The 23,090-nt window shown below is 40.4% G+C and overlaps 1 protein-coding gene across 1 annotated transcript in view; it reads left to right on the forward strand.

Moving 5' to 3' along the window:
* Positions 1-7,406: 7,406 nt before the first annotated feature.
* The window catches only part of LOC143740668 (uncharacterized), a 39,993-nt gene continuing 24,309 nt past the window's right edge, over positions 7,407-23,090 (forward strand). The window contains exons 1-5 of the mRNA XM_077232674.1: positions 7,407-7,566; positions 7,763-8,484; positions 10,995-11,148; positions 11,314-12,105; positions 16,894-16,938. Coding sequence (XP_077088789.1) covers positions 7,509-7,566; positions 7,763-8,484; positions 10,995-11,148; positions 11,314-12,105; positions 16,894-16,938 — 1,771 coding nt within the window. The 5' untranslated portion in view covers positions 7,407-7,508. The remainder of the gene's footprint in view (positions 7,567-7,762; positions 8,485-10,994; positions 11,149-11,313; positions 12,106-16,893; positions 16,939-23,090) is intronic.

The following is a 23,090-nucleotide window of genomic DNA, read 5'->3' on the forward strand; positions in this document are numbered from 1 at the left end:
TTGATAATGCATTCAAATGTTTGTTTAGTTTTTAAAATCATTCATAATGCTGACCCTCCTCCTCTAAAACAATTTATTGTGCTCAATTCAGAAAAAAAAAGAGCTACTCGGTCGGCCACTAGAGGTGAGTCCAGTATTCCCAATTGCAAAACCTCATTTGGCAAATCAGCCTTTTCTTTTGTGGCCATAACTCAGATGAATACTCTCCCCACACACCTTATTTCATGTACAAATCCTCAAACCTAAAACAAAACTGTACACATTTATGAAGTGTGTGTGTGTGTGTGTGTGTGTGTGTGTATATAGTGTGTGTGTGTGTGTGTGTGTGTGTGTGTGTGTGTGTATATAGTGTGTGTGTGTGTGTGTGTTTGTACTGGGAGAGGTAGGGATTTTGATAGAACAGGTCTGTTGGTGTGGGGTGGGGTTGGTTTTACGAAGGGGGAACAATTGAGCACATGACAGTTTTAATTGTATATTAAGTGTAATTCTGTTTGTAGAATTGTACATTGGGGCCGGATGGAAAAAAGGGCAAGGTACTGAGGGAATGTGCATCTCAGTTGAGGGGTGTGTTGACACAACTTTTACAGCTGTCTCTTGACTTGAGTGTTGTACCACAGTCCTGGAAGGAAAGTTCCATCATCCCGTTACCAAAAAAGGCTCCTGCTAAGGTGCTTGAAGACTATAGACCAGTGGCCTTAACATCAGTGCTCTGCAAGTGTATGGAGAGAGTGGTTTGTCAGCAACTCTCCCAGGCAATGACTGGCAAACTTGACCCTTTACAATTTGCTTATAAAATGGGGCGTGGAGTTGAAGATGCCACCCTCACTCTGCTGGACAGGGCTGTAAAGCATTTGGACTTGGCAAATTCGTACGTTAGAATTTTATTAATGGACTTTTCTTCTGCCTTTAATACTGTGAATATAAATACATATAAATACATAAATACATAGGGGTCTGGAGGAGCTTGGTAGTGCCAAGATGGCGCCGCAGACGGCTGCCTCGGTGTGGGGCTCTCCAGCTATTGTGTTGTTTTTGTTCGTTTGTTCTGCGTTTAATCATTCCTTTCCTATCAGTTTCACCAAAGACGAACTACTAGACATTAGGAAACACACACCAGATAACCTTTCTACAGTTTTTGATTATTCGGACGTCTTGCTGGACATTCTCGTCAGTGGGGCTGCGTTGTTGTTCAAACGCGCGGTCAGACGCAAACGCGGGAAGCGTGCAGGCGCGCTGGTTAAACTCCGCGAGCGCGGCCTGCGCACTGCACTCCCCAGTATTCATCTTGCTAGCCTCCGATCCCTTCCTAACAAAACGGACGAACTTCTTCTCCTCACACGCACTAACAAGGATTTTTTAAACTCTGCTGCTCTGTGCTTCACTGAAACCTGGCTGAGTGAAGCCATACCGGACAACACAATAAATCTGCCGGGCTGCCAGCTGTTCCGAGCGGATCGCATCGCGGAGCTAACGGGGAAAACGAGAGGTGGTGGATTGTGTTTCTACATTAACGAAAGTTGGTGTTCAGATGTAACAATACTGGAGAAGGTGTTTTCTCCTAATTTAGAGGCACATTTCATAAACTGTGAACCTTTCTACTCGCCTCGGGAGTTTTCCTCTTTCATTCTCGTGAATGTTTACATCCCTCCAGACACGTGTGTGAGCGCGGCGCTACAACAGCTGGCTGAACAAATAGCTGAAACAGAACAAAGGTATCCTGACTCTCTTTTAATCATTCTTGGGGATTTTAACAAAGCAAATCTTTCCCGTGAACTACCAAAATACAGACAGCACGTTACATGTCCCACCAGAGACAGTAATATTCTGGAACACTGTTACACCACAATAAAAAATGCGTATCACTCCGTCTCACGAGCAGCTTTGGGGCTCTCTGATCACTGTTTGGTTCATCTCATACCGACCTACAGGCAGAAACTGAAATCAGCTAAACCTGTAATAAGGACTGTAAAAAGATGGACTAATGAAGCAGAACAGGATCTACAGGCCTGCTTTGATTGCACTGATTGGACTGTTTTTGAAGCTGCTACCAACGATCTGGATGAGCTCACAGATACTGTAACATCATATATAAGTTTCTGTGAGGATACATGCATTCCTACCAGGTCATTCTTATCATTTACTAAGGATAAACCATGGTTTACTGGGAAACTCAAACACCTTCGTCATGCCACAGAGGATGCCTAGAGAAGTGGGGATAAAATCTTGTATAACCAGGCCAGAAACAGACTGACAAAGGAGATCAGAGTTGCTAAAAGACGCTACTCTGAAAAGCTGAAAAACCAGTTTTCAGCCAACGACCCATCATCAGTCTGGACTTGCCTGTGGAACATCACCAACTACAAGTCACCATCCCCCCGATCTGTGGACAATCAACACCTGGCTGATGATTTAAACTCATTTTATTGCAGGTTTGAAAAGCCCTAATTCAGACCACACACCGGCTCTGACCTGCACTTCACACATTCACCATCACCTCCTGCACTCCCAACTGGGAGGGACCAACTGTGCTGACCAACTGGCCCCGGTCTTCACGCAGATCTTCAACAGATCATTGGAGCAGTGTGAAGTTCCCTGCTGCTTCAAGCGCTCAACTATCATTCCGGTCCCCAAAAAACCCAAAATAACTGGACTTAATGACTACAGACCTGTCGCTCTCACGTCTGTGGTCATGAAGTAATTTGAAAGACTGGTGTTGGCCCACCTGAAGGACATCGCTGGACCCCTGCTGGATCCCTTTCAGTTTGCTTACAGAGCAAACAGGTCTGTGGATGATGCAGTCAACATGGGACTGCTTTATATCATGCAACATCTCGACAGACCAGGGACTTATGCAAGGATCCTCTTTGTGGACTTCAGTTCGGCCTTCAATACCATCATGCCTGGTCTTCTCACAGCCAAACTGACCCAGCTCTCCATACCATCCTCGATCTGTCAGTGGATCACCAGCTTCCTGACGGACCGGCAGCAGCGAGTGAGACTGGGGAAACACACATCCAGGACTCTCACCACAAGCACTGGTGCCCCCCAAGGGTGAGTTCTCTCCACACTGCTCTTCTCCCTGTACACTAATGACTGCACTTCTAAAGACCCCACTGTCAAGCTCCTGAAATTTGCCGACGACACCACTGTCATCGGTCTCATCCGAAACGGTGACGAGTCTGCTTACAGACTGGAGGTTGAACAGCTGGCTGTCTGGTGCAGTTATAACAACCTTGAGCTGAACACGCTCAAAACAGTGGAGATGATCGTGGACTTCAGGAGGAACAGCCCAGAACCCCCCCCCCCTCACCATCATGAACAGCACTGTGGAAGCAGTGGAGTCATTCAGGTTCCTGGGCACTTCCATCTCTCAGGACCTGAATTGGGACAATCACATTGACTCCATTGTGAAAAAAGCCCAGCAGAGACTGTACTTCCTTCGCCAGCTGAGGAAGTTCAACTTGCCACAGGAGCTGCTGATTCAGTTCTACTCAGCCGTCATTGAGTCTGTTTTATGCACTTCCATCACTGTCTGGTTTGGTTCAGCTACCAAATCAGACATCAGGAGACTACAACGGACAGTCCGGACTGTGGAGAGGATCATTGGTGACCCCCTGCCAAACCTCCAGGACCTGTACTCTTCCAGAATGAGGAAGAGAGCAGGTAAAATCATCACAGACTCCACTCACCCTGGACACCACCTGTTTGAACTGTTACCGTCAAGACGGCGACTCAGATCACTGGCCACAAGAAAATCTCGGCACAGGAACAGTTTCTTCCCACAGGCCATTTCCCTCCTGAACAGTTAACACTCCTCCCAAGGCATATGCCTTAAGTGCAATACTCCCACTGTTTAGTGCAATACCCTACAAATCAGGTGATACTTATTTGTAGATTTATTTATTTATAATATTCAAAACACTGTAAATATGTTCATAATCTGTAAATCTGAAAATGTCCATTCTGACTAAACCCAACAGTGATACTTTTATTCTCATATATTTATATTTTAATTTTTTATACTTATAATTTGTAGTATTATGTAGGGCTGCAACTAACGATTATTTTGATAATCGATTAATCGGATGATTATTTTTTCGATTAATCGATTAATCGGATGGAAATTAAATTAGATTTTTTTTATTATAACTAAATAAAACCGTAAATCAGGGTATTTATGTGTAAAAGTGTACTTTAAAAAGTGCAAAAGCCACACATTGAGTTTTACTAATATCAATATTTGCATTGTTTTTAATGATAATTGCTGATGGCAAGTTGACAAACATGATTATTGTTAAAAAAATGATATCCAACATATTATGTTTTAACACAATTTTTGTTAAAACAAATTTACACAGACATGTTGTTCAGATGTGAATATCTGAACTAAAAACAAACTAAAAACATCTAAAATATATAATTCATTTAATTTTTATTTAAAATTAATTATATATAAGGAATATAAGGATAAAGAATATAATATATATTATATATAATATATAAAAGAATAATATAAGGATAAATTGATTAAATAAATATAGAAAGACTGAAAACAATTGTGTGAACGTAGAGCCGCAGTAGATCGCGTTTGAAAAACAATTAAAACTTAGTAGACAAATGCTATAAAAAGAGAACGGAATGGAGGTAACGTTACCCAGCAAGCTAACAGGCTTGAGTAAAGGACAGGAGAAATTATGCATTAATGCACAAGCATTCGCTGAAAACCACTGAGTACAGTGACTAAAAAACAATATTTTACTGCTGCTGTTATTAACTGCCTTTGTATTTAATGCTTCACTTTGTAAACACCGTTTTAATTTAACCTATTTCTGCGGTAGCGCTATGTTAATCCATCACTTACATTGCGAGCGAACTGATTGCACAACCTGATGCTCGAGACAAAATACAGACATCCCAAGATCCCGGAAGTCCCGGGAGTCTCCCGCATATTGATTGCGGCTCCCTGATGCCCGCGAATTAGTTCAAACTCCCGAAATCTAGAGCGCGCAAGCAAGAGCGCACATGCGAGACAGAAGAGACTGATCCAAACCGTGTAGCGCGCGCGCTCGGCAGAGCGCCTGAGGGAGAGAGACCTTGCGTGTGTTTGCGTACCAGTAAACGCTCCCCGTGACGTGAGCAGACCAACTAATCGATAATGACATTCGTTGACAACGATTTTCATAATCGATTATAATCGATTTTATCGATTAGTTGTTGCAGCCCTAGTATTATGTTTATTGTTGTATTTGTATATGTCCACTAGAAGCCTCAGTACCAAAACAAATTCCTTGTGTGTGCAAGCACACTTGGCAATAAAGCTCTTTCTGATTCTGATTCTGATTCTGATCAAACCTGGATCTCATGGATTAATTGTTTTTTACGGGACCCTCCCACAATTGAGGAAATTGAGGAGTTTTATTATTGAAAAGGACATTCTGATAGTGGTGTATAAATCACTAATCGAATCTGTGCTTACTTTCAATATTGTCTCCACCCTGCCTGTTCGTGCCTTACTTCATTGTACCCCAAAAAGGCGGTAGGATCAGCGTATTTTGAATCAGATCCTTCACAAGCTCCCTTTCAAAATATTGACCCAAGAGACACATTTTCAAATGCATTCAACCGCAAGATTGGTTTGCAGCGATTAACCAGAACGCGTAATTTCATGTCTCGATTCTTCCTCGACACAGACCGCTCCTAGGTTCAAGGTTCAGGCATATATGTACAAAACCCTCCCGTTCGGGTTGTCACTGTTGCCTCGCGTCTTTACGAAAGTTGTAGAGGCAGCCCTTGTTCTGATGAGGGAACAAGGCATTCTCATTCTCAACTATTTTGATGACTGGCTCATACTGGCCTACTCGTGAGAGCAGTTGTGTGAACGCATGGACCTGGAGCTCCAACAACTCAGCCATCTGGGGCTTCGGGTCAACTGGGAAAAGAGCAAACTCTCCCCTGTGCAGGGGATCTCTTTTCTCGGTATGGAGTTGGACTCTGTCAACCTAACAGAACATCTCACGAACAAACGTGCTCTGTCGGTGCTGAAATGCCTGAATTCGTTCAAGGACAAGAGAGCGGTTCCACTGAAACAATTTCAGAAGCTACTAGGGCATATGGCTCACACCGCTTGGATCGCTTCATTTGAGACCACTTCAGCACTGGCTTCACGGTCGAGTCCCGAGATGGGCATGGCAAAACGGCACCCACCGGGTGACAATCACTCCGGCCTGTCGCCAAACCTTCAGCCTGTGGTCAGACCTTAGGCATATCTACAGGCAGTAGCTCCCTTAGAACCAGTGTCCAGGCATGTTGTTGTCTCAACAGATGCCTTCACTACCGACTGCGGTGCCTTGTGCAATGGGTTCCAGCATCAGGATCCTGGACAGGACCTTCAAGTTGCTAGCAAATCACTGTTATAAGACGAGCATGTACTGGTCCGGACAGACAACACTGTGGCTGTTGTGTACATCAACCATCAGGGTGGTCTACGCTCCCGTCACATGACGCAATTTGCCTGCCATCTCCTCCTTTAGAGTCAGAGGCATCTCAGGTCGCTTTGTGCCGTTCATGTTCTGGGTGAGCTCAAACGTGCAGCCGACGAGCTCTCACATCAGCTCACACTCCCGGGAGAATGGCGACTCCACCCCCAGAAGGTCCAGCTGATTTGGAGACACGTCAGGGCCACACAGGTAGACACAGAGTTTGTCGCTCTGGACATGTCCCATTGCCAATTGTTTTACTCCCTGATCGAGGGGACCCTTGGCACGGATGCGCTGGCTCACAGCTGGCCTTGGGGACTACGTAAGTATGCATTTCTCTCAGTGAGCCGTGCATAAAATTCGGACAAGCAACCTCAAGTAATCCTGAGATTACTTACCCAGGATCCAAGGTTGCCATCACTCCTTTAAGGGATCAGGTGGTGAACCTGCAAGCGCTGCCCCTGGAGGAGGCAGACCCAGCCCTTGCTTTGCTCTGTCCCGTTCTCACTTTGCGTCCATATGTCAACCGAACGCAGAGCTTCAGGAACTCAAACCAGCTCTTTGTCAGCTATGGAGGCCAGCAGAAGGGAAATGCTGTCTCTAAGCAGAGGTTGGCCCACTGGATAGTGGATGCCATAGTCTTGGGCTGCGTCTGAAAACTGATAAATGCTGCCTCCGTAGGACTGATTCCAAAGTCAAAGGGAATCAAGGCACGTCTGAATGCAACGTTAGTTTCACATCTTGTCTACTGAGATGCCTTCATCTGATAAATTTTTGAAGGCAGCATAGATGTATCCTTCGCTGCCTTTGATATCCCACAAAATTCTGTGCTTTTCATTCTGTGACAGTTGAGCTAGAAAAATAAATATGGCATCTTAAAGTGCCGGCTGGTCATCACTTTGTGTGTAAATGTACATTTTTTATCAATGTTGGATAATATTAATAATAATAATAATAATATATTTCCATCTTACAGGAGAAGCAAGCAGGAGGAATTACTCCAGGAGAAACTATGGACATACTATTGTAAAGATGGAGATTAAGGAAGAACCCTGCAGAATAAAAGATGAAGATACAGAGGAACAAATAGGTTGGTGTTTTCCTTCATTCCTTTTAATATAACACTTGACTACATGTCTATGTTTTTATATTTTAATTATATACAATAATTAATAGCATTAATAATTAACTAATTTCATTTATTTATTGGTATTGCTATGACTACAAATTTGTTTTTCATTTTGTTTTTAATTTTTCCTCCTTAAATTATGGGAATTTAATTTTAGATCCTATGGATGTGAATGTTTTGAAACATGAGTTTCGAAGACCTCATTTTTCAAATGAAGATGGAAACATTTCACAGACTGAAAATAATTTCAAACAGAAAAGTACTGGCAAAACTGGAGTCAAAGGATCTTTCGCCTGCTCTGAGTGTGGAAAGAGTTTCACAGATAAATCAAAACTTAACAGACACATGAGAATTCACACTGGAGAAAAACCGTTCACATGCACTCAGTGTGGAAAGAGTTTCGCATATAGAAGTATTCTTGAAGATCATCTGCATCGACACTCTGGAGTGAAGTCGTTCAGTTGTGATCAGTGTGATAAAACATTTGTTTTTTCATCAAGCTTAAATTCACACCTTAAAGTTCATGCTGGTGTGAAGCCTCACATTTGTACTTTTTGTGGAAAGAATTTTTCACTACTGAAGTATTTGAAAGATCATGAGAGTATTCATACTGGTGTGAGGGCTTATGTGTGCTCTGACTGTGGGAAGAGCTTTAGTACATCCAGCCACTTAAAAAAACACCAGAGAGTTCATACTGGAGAGAAACCGTACAAGTGCTCACACTGTGAAAAGTGTTTCGCTCGGTCAGATTGCTTGAAAGAACATGAGAGGATTCATACTGGAGAGAAGCCACACCAGTGCTCTTCATGTAGTAAGAGTTTCACCCAATCGTCTAGTCTACAGTATCATAAAAAAAAAGGTTGCCTGAAGTTTCCTAAATAAGCAAAATGTTTAGCGGAATCACTTTCATGGTAATAGTTTGATATTGTAATAAATAAACAGATGGAATTTCTTGCAACACAAATTCTTCCAATTTTAGATGGAAATGCTTATTTGTTAATATTTGGGAGTAAATATAGTGTAAATATAGTGAAACTAATTATCTCCATCCATATTCTGTACAAATTAATTTAGTTAGTCTGGCTGTTAAGAGGTGATGCAGATCTATACTTGCATTGTTTGTAGAATTTGTTTCAATAATAAAGGAACAAAAGTCTTTAAATGGCTTAAGTCAGGAGTATTTTCTTTCATTAACAAGGGTCATGAAAAAAAGTTTCAAAAATAAACAATATCGCGAGTCAGGGTTTGCAGCCGCTACTTCCTCTTTCCAAAGAAGGTTGGCGGCCTCAGGCCCATCCTCGATCTCAGACATCTGAATCGCGCCTTTGAAATGGCCGTTCAAGATGCTATCATTGAAACAAATCATCTCACAGGTGTGTCCAGGGGATTGGTTTTTCGCAGTGGATCTGAAAGATGCCTACTTTCATATCCAAATTGCCCCCCCATCACAGACTGTTCTTTAGATTCTCGTTCGAGCAGGTGGCTTACCAATATACTGTCCTTCCATTTGGAGCGTCTGTAGCTCTCTAGCCATCTCTATAGATGCGGCTCTCTCCCCTCTGAGACTGAATGGAGTCTGCGTCCTGAACTACCTCGACAACTGGCTAGTACTGTACTGTACGTTCACAGATCCTTGCTCCTCAGCCATTTGGACTGCCTCGGACTCAGGATCAACATTGCCAAGAGCTCGCTGTCTTCCAACCAACGAATCTCGTTCCTGGGAGCAATCCTCAATTCAGCCCAAATGCAGGCCACGCTCACACCGGAACGAACCTTGATGATTCAACAGCTTGCGGCTCAGATCGAAGCCTCTGTACAAGCCAGCCAGACGCCGCCTCTTGTGGGCACAAATCAATCTGCGCTTGCAGACACTCCATCCCCAGATGGTTCACACAATTTGGAGTGTTTTCGGGAGGGCAGAGGACGACCCCTTCACTTCAGAAGACAACTCTCACTGCCCAATATATTTCTTGAAGGACAAGGATGGCGTTTTTCTTTGTCACTATTTAGAGCCTGTTGCAAGAAAATGTTTGAACATGAATCTCTGTGGTAAAACATTCTGGGAACAATTAAGTCAATCTTTCAAGTCAAGTCACCTTTATTTATATATCGCTTTTTACAATACAGATTGTTTCAAAGCAGATTTACTGTGATAACAAGAAATTTCATAGTCCAGCTTAAGTTCGTTCAGTGATGGTTCATTTCGGTTGTCAATAAGTTATTAATTTAGTTTATCTATAAAGCCGCTCTGGAGAATCGGTGATGTCATCGTCCAGCTTAGTTCGGTTCTCATATAATGGTGTCAATGCAGGCAGATCAATATTATTGTTGAATATAACGTGTCACCAAATAAGCAAGCCAAAAGCCAAAGGTGACAGTACCAAGGATCCATAACTTCATAAGTGACAGAATGGAGACAAAAATCTTGGGAGAAACCAGACTCAGTCACTCCGTTCTCTCTGGCCAACGAATGAAGTGTATGATTATTATTGAGGCAGCATTGCAGGTCAGAAATCAGATTGGTTTGGAACATTCAGAATATTTATCCAGTTCCTTCTGGTTGAAGATCGGATTCATCACGCTGGTATAGAGACGAGTTTGTTGAGGATCTGTCGTGTCGATGAGGCCTTCACAGGGGAGAGTCTAGTTGACAATCTCAGGATTAATGAGCTGCTGGGTTCATGAATATTAATCATGTTGTCAGCATTCACTCAAACTGATTTGCTGAATTCAAAACGGGGATGAGCGCCAGCCAATGAGATTGCCGTTTGCACATAAGTCCCGCCCACTACCGGAGAAACCTGGAGTTTCAGCCAGTACTGTAGGGACCACATATGCAGCAGGCCCAGCACTGATGATGCAGAGCCCCTGCATCCTCTGAAACTTTCTGAGGAGGGATGAAACCCCGACCTTGGAAGACGCCACAAGCTGTTGAATCGTCTAGGCTCGTTCTGGTGTGAGCGTGGCCTGCATTTGGGCTGAATTGAGGACCGCTCCCAGGTACGAGATTCATTGGTTGGAAGCCAGCGAGCTCTTGGAAATGTTGATCCTGAGTCCCAGGCAGTCCATCTGTGAACGCACAGTACAGTACGAGCCGGTCGTCGAGGTAGTTCAGGACGCAGACTCCATTCTGTCTCAGAGGGGAGAGATTAATTATCTATATTTCATTTAAACTTAAAAAACATGCTTTTCTCTGTTTTCATATATTGTGTCCTCCTTTCTCAAAACAAAATCATTTTTTGTAATTGTTTCTAAACTACTATTTGAGCGAACATTTGCACCTGAATAGTTGAGAGTAATTGTAAGTCTGATGATCATCTGCTAAATGAGCAACAACGACCACAATTCACTCCTTCAGTCAGTGAAGCTCCCACAGCCGTTCATGAGAGTTTAAATGCTGGGAATATTCCCATCTTCCCACAGGAGAAGAAGAAGCAAGCAGGAGGAATTACTCCAGGAGAAACTACGGACATACTATTGTAAAGATGGAGATTAAGGAAGAACCCTGCAGAATAAAAGATGAAGATACAGAGGAACAAACAGGTTGGTGTTTTCCTTCATTCTCTTTAACGACTGATGAGGAACATTTAAGATGAAAACTGAAAAAAGGACTAAATGTTTTGCTTAATTGTGACTAACCGAGTATATTTATTATTCTCATTTCTCATTCTTTAATTGAATTTTGAAAATTGGATATGTTGATTTTAGACTCGATGGACGTGAATGAAGACAAACGACATCAGTTTCAAAAACCTCAGCATTTCAAAAATGAAGATGGAAACACAGTCATTCAGAAACGCGCTCTTAAAACTGGAGAAGGATCTTTAACCTGTTCTGAGTGTGGAAAGACTTGCACACAAAAATCAGGCCTTAAGAAACATATGAGAATTCACACTGGAGAAAAACCATTCACATGCTTTCAGTGTGGAAAGAGTTTCACATCCAAAGGGTCTCTCAAATATCATCTGCGCTGTCACTCTGGATTGAGATCATTCAGCTGTGATCAGTGTGATAAAACATTTGTTGTGGAATCAAACTTAAAATCACACCTTAAAGTTCATTCTGCTGTGAAGCCTCACTTTTGTTCTTTTTGTGGAAAGAGTTTTTCTCAACTACAGACTTTAAAAGTTCATGACCGTATTCATACTGGTGTGAGACCTTATGTGTGCTCTGACTGTGGGAAGAGCTTTATTACATCCACCCTCTTAAAAAGACACCAGAGAGTTCATACTGGAGAGAAACCGTACAAGTGCTCACACTGTGGAAAGAGATTCGCTCAAATAGGAAACCTGAAAGATCATGAGAGAGTTCATACCGGAGAGAAACCTTCTATGTGTTTTGACTGTGGGAAGACCTTCACTACATCCAGCGACTTAAAAAAACACCAGAGAGTTCATACTGGAGAGAAACCGTACAAGTGCTCTTCATGTGGGAAGAGTTTCAGCCGATCATCTAATCTACGGTATCATGAGAGAAATCATTGCCTGAAGTCTTCTAAATGAGCAAAGTTCACATTCACATCCATGATTTACAAATATTGTACTTACAAATAAATTGACATTCAGATTGTTTTAATAGAGTGATTCAATTTAAGGGTGAAATTAGTATTGAAGTTTGAATCTGGTGACAGTTTGATCAAGCATCGGCCTTCTCTTTTCTCAACCGCTGTAACATGATTTATAATGATATGATTCAACTTTACTAAACTTCAAACACTTGTTTTGCATTAGAATATTTCTAAAGGTGAACAGGTGAGATTCATTTTTTTCTGTTTTTGCTTTAAGGGGTCCTATAATGTCCCTTTTTACAAGATGTAACATCGCTGATGTACCAGAGTGTGTATGTGAAGTTGTAGCTCAAAATACACAACAGATCCTTTTTTTAGCATGTTAAAATTGTCACTTTACGAGGGTGAGCAAAAAGCGCTGTTTTTGTGTGTCCCTTTAAATGCAAATGAGCTGCTGCTCCCGCCCCCTTTCGAGTAGAAGGAGGGGCTTCAAGAGCTCTTGTGTTAACAGCCTTTTATGTTCAATCCGGAGTCTGACAATGATGGAGAGACTCAAGAAGAAGTGACAACATGTAGAATGCAACAGGACATTTCTGGATGGTTAGTTGATTAATTTATGTAGCTGATGTCGAGTTAACTATCTTCAAGTCATTGGTTAGCAGATTCTGTCATGATAATGTATAAATCGCTCGTGTGGGAACTGTTGTAAGAGGCCTATAAGCCAGAGACCGCATGAAGATAGAACAGGTTTAGTTTAGTTACGGTTATAACTTATGTTGTCATATTGCTTTTATGAAATGCTATTGCATTTGTGTGACGTACTGTATTGCATTAAATGTGAAAAGATGGATGCGACAGCTTGAGCAGACTAACAACTGCTTTACTACAACAACTATTCTCTAAAGCAGGCCAATGTGGCCTTACACTTTACTGAGTCTTCCCGGGGGCGGGGTTTATGTAAACTTGAGAGTTAGTGATGTCATCAACTCATGAAGAGTCAAGTCAGGTCACTTTTATTTATAGCTATAGGGTTTTTTACAATACAGATTGTTCCAAAGCAGCTTTTTGTTTCAAATGCAACAAAGTTTGTTTCTTGAAGAAAATAGCAACACAGTCCAGCTTACGTTAGTTGAGTGATGTTTTTTGTAAAAAAAAAAGCAATTAATCTAGTTCATTTATGTATGTATATATATATATATATATATATATATATATATATATATATATATATATAGCCGCTCTGCAGAAAACCGTGAAGTCATCGTCCAGTTAAGTTCAGTTCTCATTTAATGGTGTCAATGCAGGCATATCAATAATATTGTTGAATGTTAAATTAAATGTCCCCAAATAAGCAAGCCAAAAGCTAAAGGCGACAGTGATGAGATTGTATCAGAACATTCAGAATATTTATCCAGTTCCATCTGGTTGAAGACCGGAATCATCACGCGTGTATGGAGACGGGTTTGTTGAGGATCAGTGTCGATGACTGTCGTGTCGATGAGGCATTCACAGGGGAGGGTCTAGTTGACAATCTCTGCTGACACTTCAGGGATGCGTTGTGGTCGTGTCCAGGCGCAGGTCCACCATCTGATCTGGATACGGCCCGGATCCGGCTGATTACAGTAAACCTTGGGAAAAACAGAAAGACTAACATTAGCATAGATGCTATTCTTATTATTATGTAACGAGTATATCAAGTGTTATAGGAAGTGTTTCCGGTCCCGGCTGACCTAATTTATGCAGCCTAATAATCATTTAACTGATTTGAATAATAGGAATGTATAATGTTTTGTGTGTATGCAAGTTTAAAGAGATGTGTTTTTAGTCTAGATTTAAACTGAAAAAGTGTGTCTGCTTCCCGGACAATGGTAGGAAGATTGTTCCAAAGAGGAAGAATTCCCCTGTCTTCCAGAAACCCCATGCAAGTCCCCTGCCATCAAACAACTCAAGACGAGAGCGCTGACACAACTGCCATCCTCTCACAGCTCGGGGAGCTTTCGAGGCTGATTAGGAATCGTTCGGTTGCTTTGGAGAAGGCGGTAGGGGAAAACTCATGTGTGATCGCTATTATGAAAGAAACAATCAATGAAAATACCAGGTAGATTTCTGGAGTAAAAGATGGTATTAACTTTATGAGTGCCAAAGTAAAAGAATTGAAAGTCAAAATCGGCGTGACTGAGTCACTGGCCAAAAGAGTCAAGATGTCCGAGATAAGATCATCAACGTTTGCCAGCACCTTCTGCCAGATGCGAAAGACAAACGCCCGGATGTCATAGTTCATCGCTACCATTTAAAAATTGCTCTCTTACTTCAATTGAGAATATTACTCTTAAAAATAGGATAACATATCTAGGTATACAAATTACTGAATGGTGTGTTCAGCAAACTTCAAACCTATTATTACCAAAACACAAAAATGCAATGGTTACAAAGGGATCTGCCCTCAAAAGGATGAGAGATGCTCACTAAAGCAGAGGGTCTGTCTCGTTTGACCTATGCAGCTCAGTCTCTTTTTGTGGACAAGCCGATATCTAAATTAATTAATGAGGTTTTAATACAATTCTTATTGAAAAATAAGTCTCATTATATGAGAAAATCAGACAACTTGGTGGCAATATTTTCTCTTAATGTGTAATTTTGATATATATCCAAACTCCCTATCAAACTCTCCAACTTTCATCGTCAGGTTCTCTAAGCATGGGCTTTCATTTATAAACATAACTTTTCACCACAGAGATGTTTTATTTGGAACAATAAGAACATTTTATTCAAGAATAAATCTCTATTTTATGATAATTGGTTCAGTAATGGTTTATTTTTGGTGGAGCAGTTGTTTAATAAGGAGGTCTTTTGTTCAGATACTCAGAATTTCTTTCCAAATACCAATAACCCCTAAAGAATTTGTTACAGTAATGTGAGCTATTACCTCTGGTTTATGTATGCTTTTTAAAAACTGTAATTACTTCTCTCCAGTATCTACGGCATCCTTTCCTAAACCTTGTGATACTCCTGTTGGTCAAATCTGTTTTTATGAGTTGAAAGCTGAAAACCATAAAATAAGATCTTTATTTAAGAATTTGATTTCTGTTCCACCTGTAATTTCCTTTTGGAATAATTTATTTATTAACCTTAATTGGGGGAAAATAAATCTGCTCTTTACAGCAGAAATTCTTTCTCACAAATAAAGTGAAAGAAATGTCCTTTAATCTTGTTGTCTGTAACGCTTTAGTCTCACATGTCTATTGATATAGTTTTAATATCATACATGTTAGGCAATTGTTAGGGTTGTTTGTTTGTGTTTTCTTCATTTTTATATATTTTTTGTATACATTTTGAAACTTTAGTAATTTTATTTGAAATGCTGTTTTTCTTAAGAATTATTCTCACGTCTGGTAATATAGTATAACATTACATAAGATTTTTGTGCCATTGCTATTTTTTACAATTTTATTTTTACATTATGTATATTTAGATTCTTTCTTTTTCTTTTTTCACCACAGAACAGATCTTGTATCAGTTTAGTAACTTTAGATTTGAGGAAAACAGGCCTGGTCTTAAAAAATATCTACATATATCACTATAATATTTACAGCATTAGCTTTCTACTAATTTTAGAGAATTCTGTTACAAACTCATCTATGCAGTTCATGTGTTATTGCTTTTTCATGAGCTAAAAGCACAAGGTTTTTTTTCCCTCTCATTAAGCATTGTTCGGCGGAATGGTGTCAAAATTCTGGTAGCTGTGTCCAGGGGCCGGTTGCACCAGCTGTGCGTAAGTTACAACTTAGCCTAGTTTTGACGTAAATGGGAACTAAGTTACAACTTACGAACTACTAAATATTTTTACGTTGCACCATTAAACTTAGTTTATACTTAACTCTACGTTCCAACTAAATATTTACGGCAGCCTCCGATCAGGAGTAACGGTTGGAATAAAATATCAGACAGACTAAACTGCATCAATAAGCTCTTCTTTTACCTGACAGACTTAAATTCTTTAGACATATATGATAATGCTGACATTTACACTCGCTTACATTTTAAGAGAGAGAACATTATGTGAAAAGATAACTTTGTTACCAGCTCTTTAACACCAACCCGTCCTAAACAGCGCTGCTGTGTGCATCAGTCCATGTTGTGCATGTCAAATATCAGTCATAATCCATAAACGTACTAATATTTTATGTTTTTTTGTATCAATATTTATTTATTGATGCTTATTTCATTTCAAATACAGTTTCTGAATGTTATTTACATATAAAAACACTTAAGTTATGATCAAGTATCGTATTTAATGGAAACTTATTTTTACCGTTAGTAACCTGAGGTAAAAGTTGTTAGAATGAAGGATAAACTGAAATTCACGGCAATTCAACACAACTTCTGCTCACGTATTTGAAGGCTGCTACTGGATCATCGAGGCTAAACGTCATAATATGCGACTACGCATTACTTTACGGAGAGCTTACGACCTACTAGCTACGTTCTGCCTTACGAACAAATGGTGCAACGGAATATAGTACAGAGTTAGTTACAAACTAGCTAGTAGTTACTAAGCCTCTAGTGTGGACTTTACGTTCCAATTTAAGAAAGAACTTACGAACGGCTGGTGCAACCCTACCCTGGTGATTTTTATTTATTTTATTTAAGCCTTTAAATTCCCATAGGAACATAGGCCATCGACCAAACTCTTCCATCCTCTCCGGTCTTGGGCCCTCCTCTCCAGATGTTGCCACGTCAGCCCTTCTTTCTTCATCTCCTGTTCTGTGGTTCTTCTCCAGGTGATTCTCAGTCTGCCTCTCTTCCTCCTGCCCTGTGGGTTCCACGTCAGTGCCTGTTTAATGATTGATTTCTTTCTCCTGAGTGTGTGCCCTATCCAGTTCCATTTCCTCCTCCGTATTTGCATTTCTGTTGGGTCTTGTTTGGTGAGTTCCCACATTTTGGCGTTAGAGATGATGTTGGGCCAGTATATTCCTAGGAGGCGTCTGAGGCACCTGCTGGTGAAGGTCTGCAGCTTATTGAGTATGGTGGTGGTAATTTTCCAGGTTTCTGAATATTGTTTAGCATGTTGAATGTTGTCCTTGCTTTTCCAATCCTGGCTTGGACATTGTCCTCCGTGCCACCTTCCCTTGAAAAGATGCTACCAAGGTATGTGAAGCTATTTACATCCTCTAGTGCAGTTTGACCCATGTTTATGGGTGTGTTGTTCTTGCTGTTGATACGCAATACTTTAGTTTTTGATGAGTTTATTTTGAGACCAAGCAGAGCAGCTGTTTCCTCCAGTTTTCCAGATTTTTCCTGCATCTGTTGGTGCGTGTGAGCTAGTAATGCCAGATCATCAGCGAAATCGAGATCTTCTAGCTGCTCGGTCAAGCTCCACTGTATGCCGGTTCATGTATTGTTGGTTGTTTCTTTCATCACCCAGTCTATGCAAAGGAGGAAAAGTAAGGGTGAGAGCAGGCACCCTTGCCTCACACCAGTCAGGACCTCAAATGCCTCCGATATACATCCTTCATGGAGGACTTGACATCTCGCCCCTTGGTAGGTGCTCCTTATGATGTTAACCCTGAATTTGGTACTGGGGTCTATATGACCCCAATCGACTTTTCCTTAGTAAAAAAAAATGGTTCCCTTCATCTCAGTGGAATAAGATTTTGTTCATTTTCCTACATTATCTATCTATACACACACAAAAAAATGGGCTTGATTCAGTTGTTCTATAGGCATGTAAAAAAAAAATTTACACTTCTTGTCTTCGGGGTCAATATGACCCCACATTGAAATGAATGGGAAAATCGGGAAAAAAAAAGTTTTTTTTTTCATTTGTCAAAAAAAATTAATAAATCCAGAATAAATCTGAAACTTTCCATACAGCAATGAAATCCTGGTACTAGAGCACAAATGCAATGTGGAACGAACATGATCACTTGCACACACACACACACAGGTGTGACTCCAATAGAAAGCATTTTTATTGAAATTGGCAAATAAAATCAATAATTCCTGCATAAATCTGAAAATTCTCACACATAAATGAAGGCCTGGTACTAGATCACTAATACAATGTGGAATGAACATTATCACACAGACGTGCGCCCACACACACACAGACACAAATACACACACAGATAGAGAGAGGTGTGACTGCAATAGAGAGCATTTTTATAGAAATTGGGAAATAAAATCAATAATTTCTGCATAAATCTAAAACTTTCACACACAAATGAGGGTATGCTATGAGAGCACAAATACAATATGGAAAGAACATGATTACACACAGATCACATACACACAGAGAAACACACAAACAAACAAACAGGTGCGACAGCAAAAGAGAGCTTTTTTATAGAAATTGGGAAATAAAACCAATAATTCCAGCATGAATCTAAAAATGTTCACACATAAATGAAGGCCAGGCATTAGAGAAAAAAACAATGTGGAATGAGCATGATTACACACACACACATGCACACACACAAACACACACAGACACACAGGTGTGTTTACTCTTCACTCCTGTTCATATCTGCCTATAGCTGTTTGTTTTTTGTTTTTATTTACTTTTTAAAAATAAATTTTTTATTCTAAAGTTAATAATTTTGTACATTTTGATTATTGAAATATGTAATTGCAATTAAGTATTTTCTTTTAGTGGTAACTTATGTGGCATTATTGCAAATTTATTTGGCATTACGGCACATTTATATAGCACTATTGCAATAACAAGATACTTCAAAAGACCTCAAACAACGACAAAAATAATTCTAAACTTTGACAAAATACTGATTTAATGTATTTTAAACGTTTAAATATATATATGCATAACAAAAGCTGTTGTAAGAACAGGAAGTCACATCCAGAAAAATGAATGGATCTCTATGGGGCCTCTGCTGGATGCATATGGTAATTACAATTCCAGGCTTAAAATATATTATCTACAAAAAACAGCTAACCAGCAGATGGCAGAATTATGCATCTAACACCTATATCAATATCCAGAAACAATTCCTATTTAAATTTGATCATCATTAATGCGTTTTTTTAATAAAAAATTAATATTTCATACATATGCTAATGGTGTAGTGGAGGAATTCTGCAGTAAATAGGTAAAAAAGTACTTCATATCCCCCAAAACACAGCATTAATGAATAGATGAGAAGTAAACAAAAAAAATGATGTGTTATTTGTATGATTAAAAATGTATATTTTTTGTACAATTACTCTATCAATTGTTGGGATCATATGGACCCCAAAGCCAAGATTTGTAAACAGGAAACGAAGACAATATGTTAATGATCTTTGTTGGGATCCCATAATGAGCCATCAGTTTCCACAGCCTTTCCCTATCCACACTGTCAAAGGCTTTTTCAAAATCTATGAAATTCACACATAGACAGGCGAATTCCATTCGATGGATTGTTCAATAATGATCCTGAGGGTGGCAATTTGGCCTCCACAGGATCTGTTGTTCCTGAAGCCAGCCTGGTTTTCCCTCAGTTTCTCATCGACCCCCTTCTGGAGCCTCTTGAGCAGGATATGGTTGAGCACCTTCCCAGGTGTTGAGAGGAGCATTATTCGTCTGTGGTTTTTGCACTGCCGGAGGTCTCCTTTCTTGGGGATTTTCACGATATAGCCATCTCTCCATTCAGCTGGGACATTTTCTTCCTCCCAGATGATTTTCATGAGCTGGTGAAGCATGTTGGTTGAGGTTTCAGTGTCGGCTTTAAGAGCTTCTGCTGGAATCCCGTCGGGTCCCTCTGCTTTCCCTCCTTTCAAGGCCTTAATGGCTTTTCTAATCTCCATGTTGGTGGGGGGATTGCAGTTAATCTCCAATGGGTTTGGGGCAATTGTAATATCTGCAGTCAGTTGAGGAGGCTGCCTGTTGAGCAGGTCTCTGAAGTGTTCAGTCCATCTCTTTACCTGGTCTTCCTTGGTTATGAGCAGGCCCGCACGGAATACGCGCCCGCAGAAACCTCCGCAGATTTCCGCAGATTGTAGTGCCCGACCGTCATTGACGATTACAACCTGCGCGTGCGCGATTGTCAGGGGTAGTAGGCTGCGCCATGGGCTGCGGTGATTGATGTTACTTTTTTTTTATGAGAAAATGAATGTTTAAAATGTCTAAAATAAAACTGAACGCGGAGGAATTAAGGAAACGTCACTTGTCTGCAAAAATCACTGCACAGGACAGAGCAAAAGAATTTGCTAACGCCTTTTATGAGGATGGGGGAACTATGTTTTGTAAAGACTGTCAACACTATGTTGATTACCTGAGGCGACAGCCGGCACTGGAGCATCTCAAATCCTCTCGCCACAAGAACAGAAAGGGAAAATGAGCGCCGAAGGTTCGTGTACTACACATACTCAAGTACGCATTCATCTCCAGCATTTCATCGTCAGATACACTCAGAAACCCGTCAAAATAAAAGTTTTGTTTGTTCTGTTGTATTGTGAACCTCAAATATAAGTTAAGTGAATATTTTGTAATGTTTTCATTTCTAATTCTCTTTTTAACACATTTAAAATAATTCCACAGATTTTTCCAAAAATTAAAAACAAAAGATTTGTAATATTGTTATAAACAATAATATATTTTATCGTATATATATATATATTTTTTTTTTTATTATTATTTTTTTATTATTATTATTATTTTTATTTTTTTTAAACCATTCCGCATAATTCTGCACAGAAATTACAAAAAAAGTCCGCAAATTGCGTGTGGCCCTGGTTCGGAGGAGTACACCCTGTGAGTTTTTAATGTGTGCCTGTTCGTGTCTGAATTTGCCTGTGATCTTTCTTGTTGTTAGGTATAGGTCTTTCAGGTTGTTCTTTCTTGCTGCTTCTTCTGCCTATTGTGCTAGATCCTCAATACATTAATTTTTTTTCTCCTTGCACTTCTTTTCACTAATTTATTTGCTATTGCATATTCTTTCTGTGCTGCCGCCTTGGTCGCTCTGGTTTTACTTCTGTTTACTGCCTCTTTTTTCTTCCTCCTCTCATTCACTTTGCTATCTGTATCACTGGATATCCAGGGCTTGTTGTCTGTCTTCCTCCTCCCTACAATTTCTTTACATGTGTCTTTCCACAAGGTTTTCAGACCTTTCAATATTTCTTCCACTTTTCTTGTGGTTTCTATTTCTAGGGCTTGGTACCGATTGTGCAGTGCCACTTTGTATAGTTCAGATGTACCTATATCTTGAAATTGCTGTGTGTTGAATTTGACCCTTTCTTCCCTATGCTTGATTCATTTTAACTTCAGCTGGATCTTTGCTGTGAGGAGGTGGTGGTCAGATCCTGCGTCTGCTCCTCTTCTGACTCTGACATCCAGCAGCGAGTGTCTAAATTTCTGACTTATGCAGATGTGGTCTATCTGGTTTTCTGTGGTGTGGTCAGCAGACACCCAGGTGGCTTTATGGATGTTCTTGTGTTGTAATACTGACCCACCAATGACCAAGTTGTTGTCTGCACAAGCTGCTGCAAACCTCTCTCCATTCTCATTCATGGTCCCTAGTCCTTCTCTTCCCATTACTGTCTCAAAGCCGTTGTTATTTCCCCCTATCTTTGCATTCATGTCCCCCATCAAGATCATGACGTCCTTCCTTTTCCTGGCCTGTAGGATAGTGTTAAGTTGATTGTAAAATTGATCCTTTATTTCATCATCTGTGTCCTGGTGAGCTAAAGTAGTTTTCTTTTGTCCTTTCGGAACAAGAAATCTGTGCATGTTGTGTTTTATTAGGCTACAAGAGTGTGGTTTTCAAATTCACTAATAGTTCTAATAAAGTTCATTGGCTGTTACTGTTGTTATAATGCTTCATAATTCAGCACGTCCGTTGGGACATTCTAAAACTTTTAACGTGAAAAAGGCTTAACGTGTCATTAAACGCGTTGTGTTCATATTCTGGGCTCATCTGATTTTGTGTACATAGTCTAGCTTATTAATATAATGTTTACTGAGTTTGGTCTTTTAATATTACTGTCTTAGTACATTAAGCCACGTTAAGCCTTTTTCACGTTAAGCGTTTTAGAATGTCCCCGTCCGTTTACCTCAAAGGTAGCGACGTGAATAGCCATGTTTCCACTGTCGGGCCTGTGCGAGCCAGGCTTTGATCGGGCCATGCTGGGCTCAAAGTCCCACCCATTTAGCACCTAAGGCTGTAATCCATCAGCCGGAAACTGAAGCCTCGCGGGAGCCGCCATTGTAGCCGAACTTCACCTGCTGTTAGCATTACATTGACTCCCATTCATTTTGGCGTCACTTTGACAGCGAATAACTTTACATCTGAGGCGTCCAAAGACTTAATTTGTCCATTATTTATTTCTAAAGAAACACGACAATGTATAAAAGGCTCCATTACTTTGTATCTTACGTTATGGTCCCGTAGAAGCCGTTTTTGTAAAAATAGGCTAACGATTGCGTCATAACCACGCGACTCTGTGTCGCACTTTAGAGAAATTACCGTATAGACAGGAGGAGAAGCTCGCAGGCAATCTTGACTTAACTGTCTATGAGGAAATCGTAGGGACATAGAGGCATAAAGTCAAGGGAGAAGCCCATAGATAGAGAGTCCCTAAAAGCAACAGGACAAAATATTTCAACATGTTTGAGGAATTAGGTGATTCAGATTTGTCTTGCCACAGCTACTAGAAGATTTACAACTGTCAGACTGTCGTCAAGCTCAGTTTGAGCCTGCGCAGTCGCTCAGCCATCAGGAAGTGAGTGCAATAATCTAGTGGTGGGCAGATCGAGGCTTCGTGAAGCAATGAAACAGTTGAACCAAATGTGCCATATTGTGTCGAGGCTTCGAATCAATCCGACACCCGTCTCAACGGTGACACCTAGTGGTCGCTTGCAGGTGTTGATCTGAAACAACTTTGACAACGAGCCATTAAAAAATGTGTTTTTTGATTATTGTAGCTATTTTTCTAATATGTGAAACTTGTAACCTGTAGGCTCCTCACTGTGCAGAATGTTATT

The sequence above is a fragment of the Siphateles boraxobius genome, unplaced genomic scaffold (genome assembly GCF_051911475.1).
Source record: "Siphateles boraxobius isolate OS27281-9 unplaced genomic scaffold, OSU_SipBor_1 18, whole genome shotgun sequence".
NCBI classification, from domain to species: domain Eukaryota; kingdom Metazoa; phylum Chordata; class Actinopteri; order Cypriniformes; family Leuciscidae; genus Siphateles; species Siphateles boraxobius.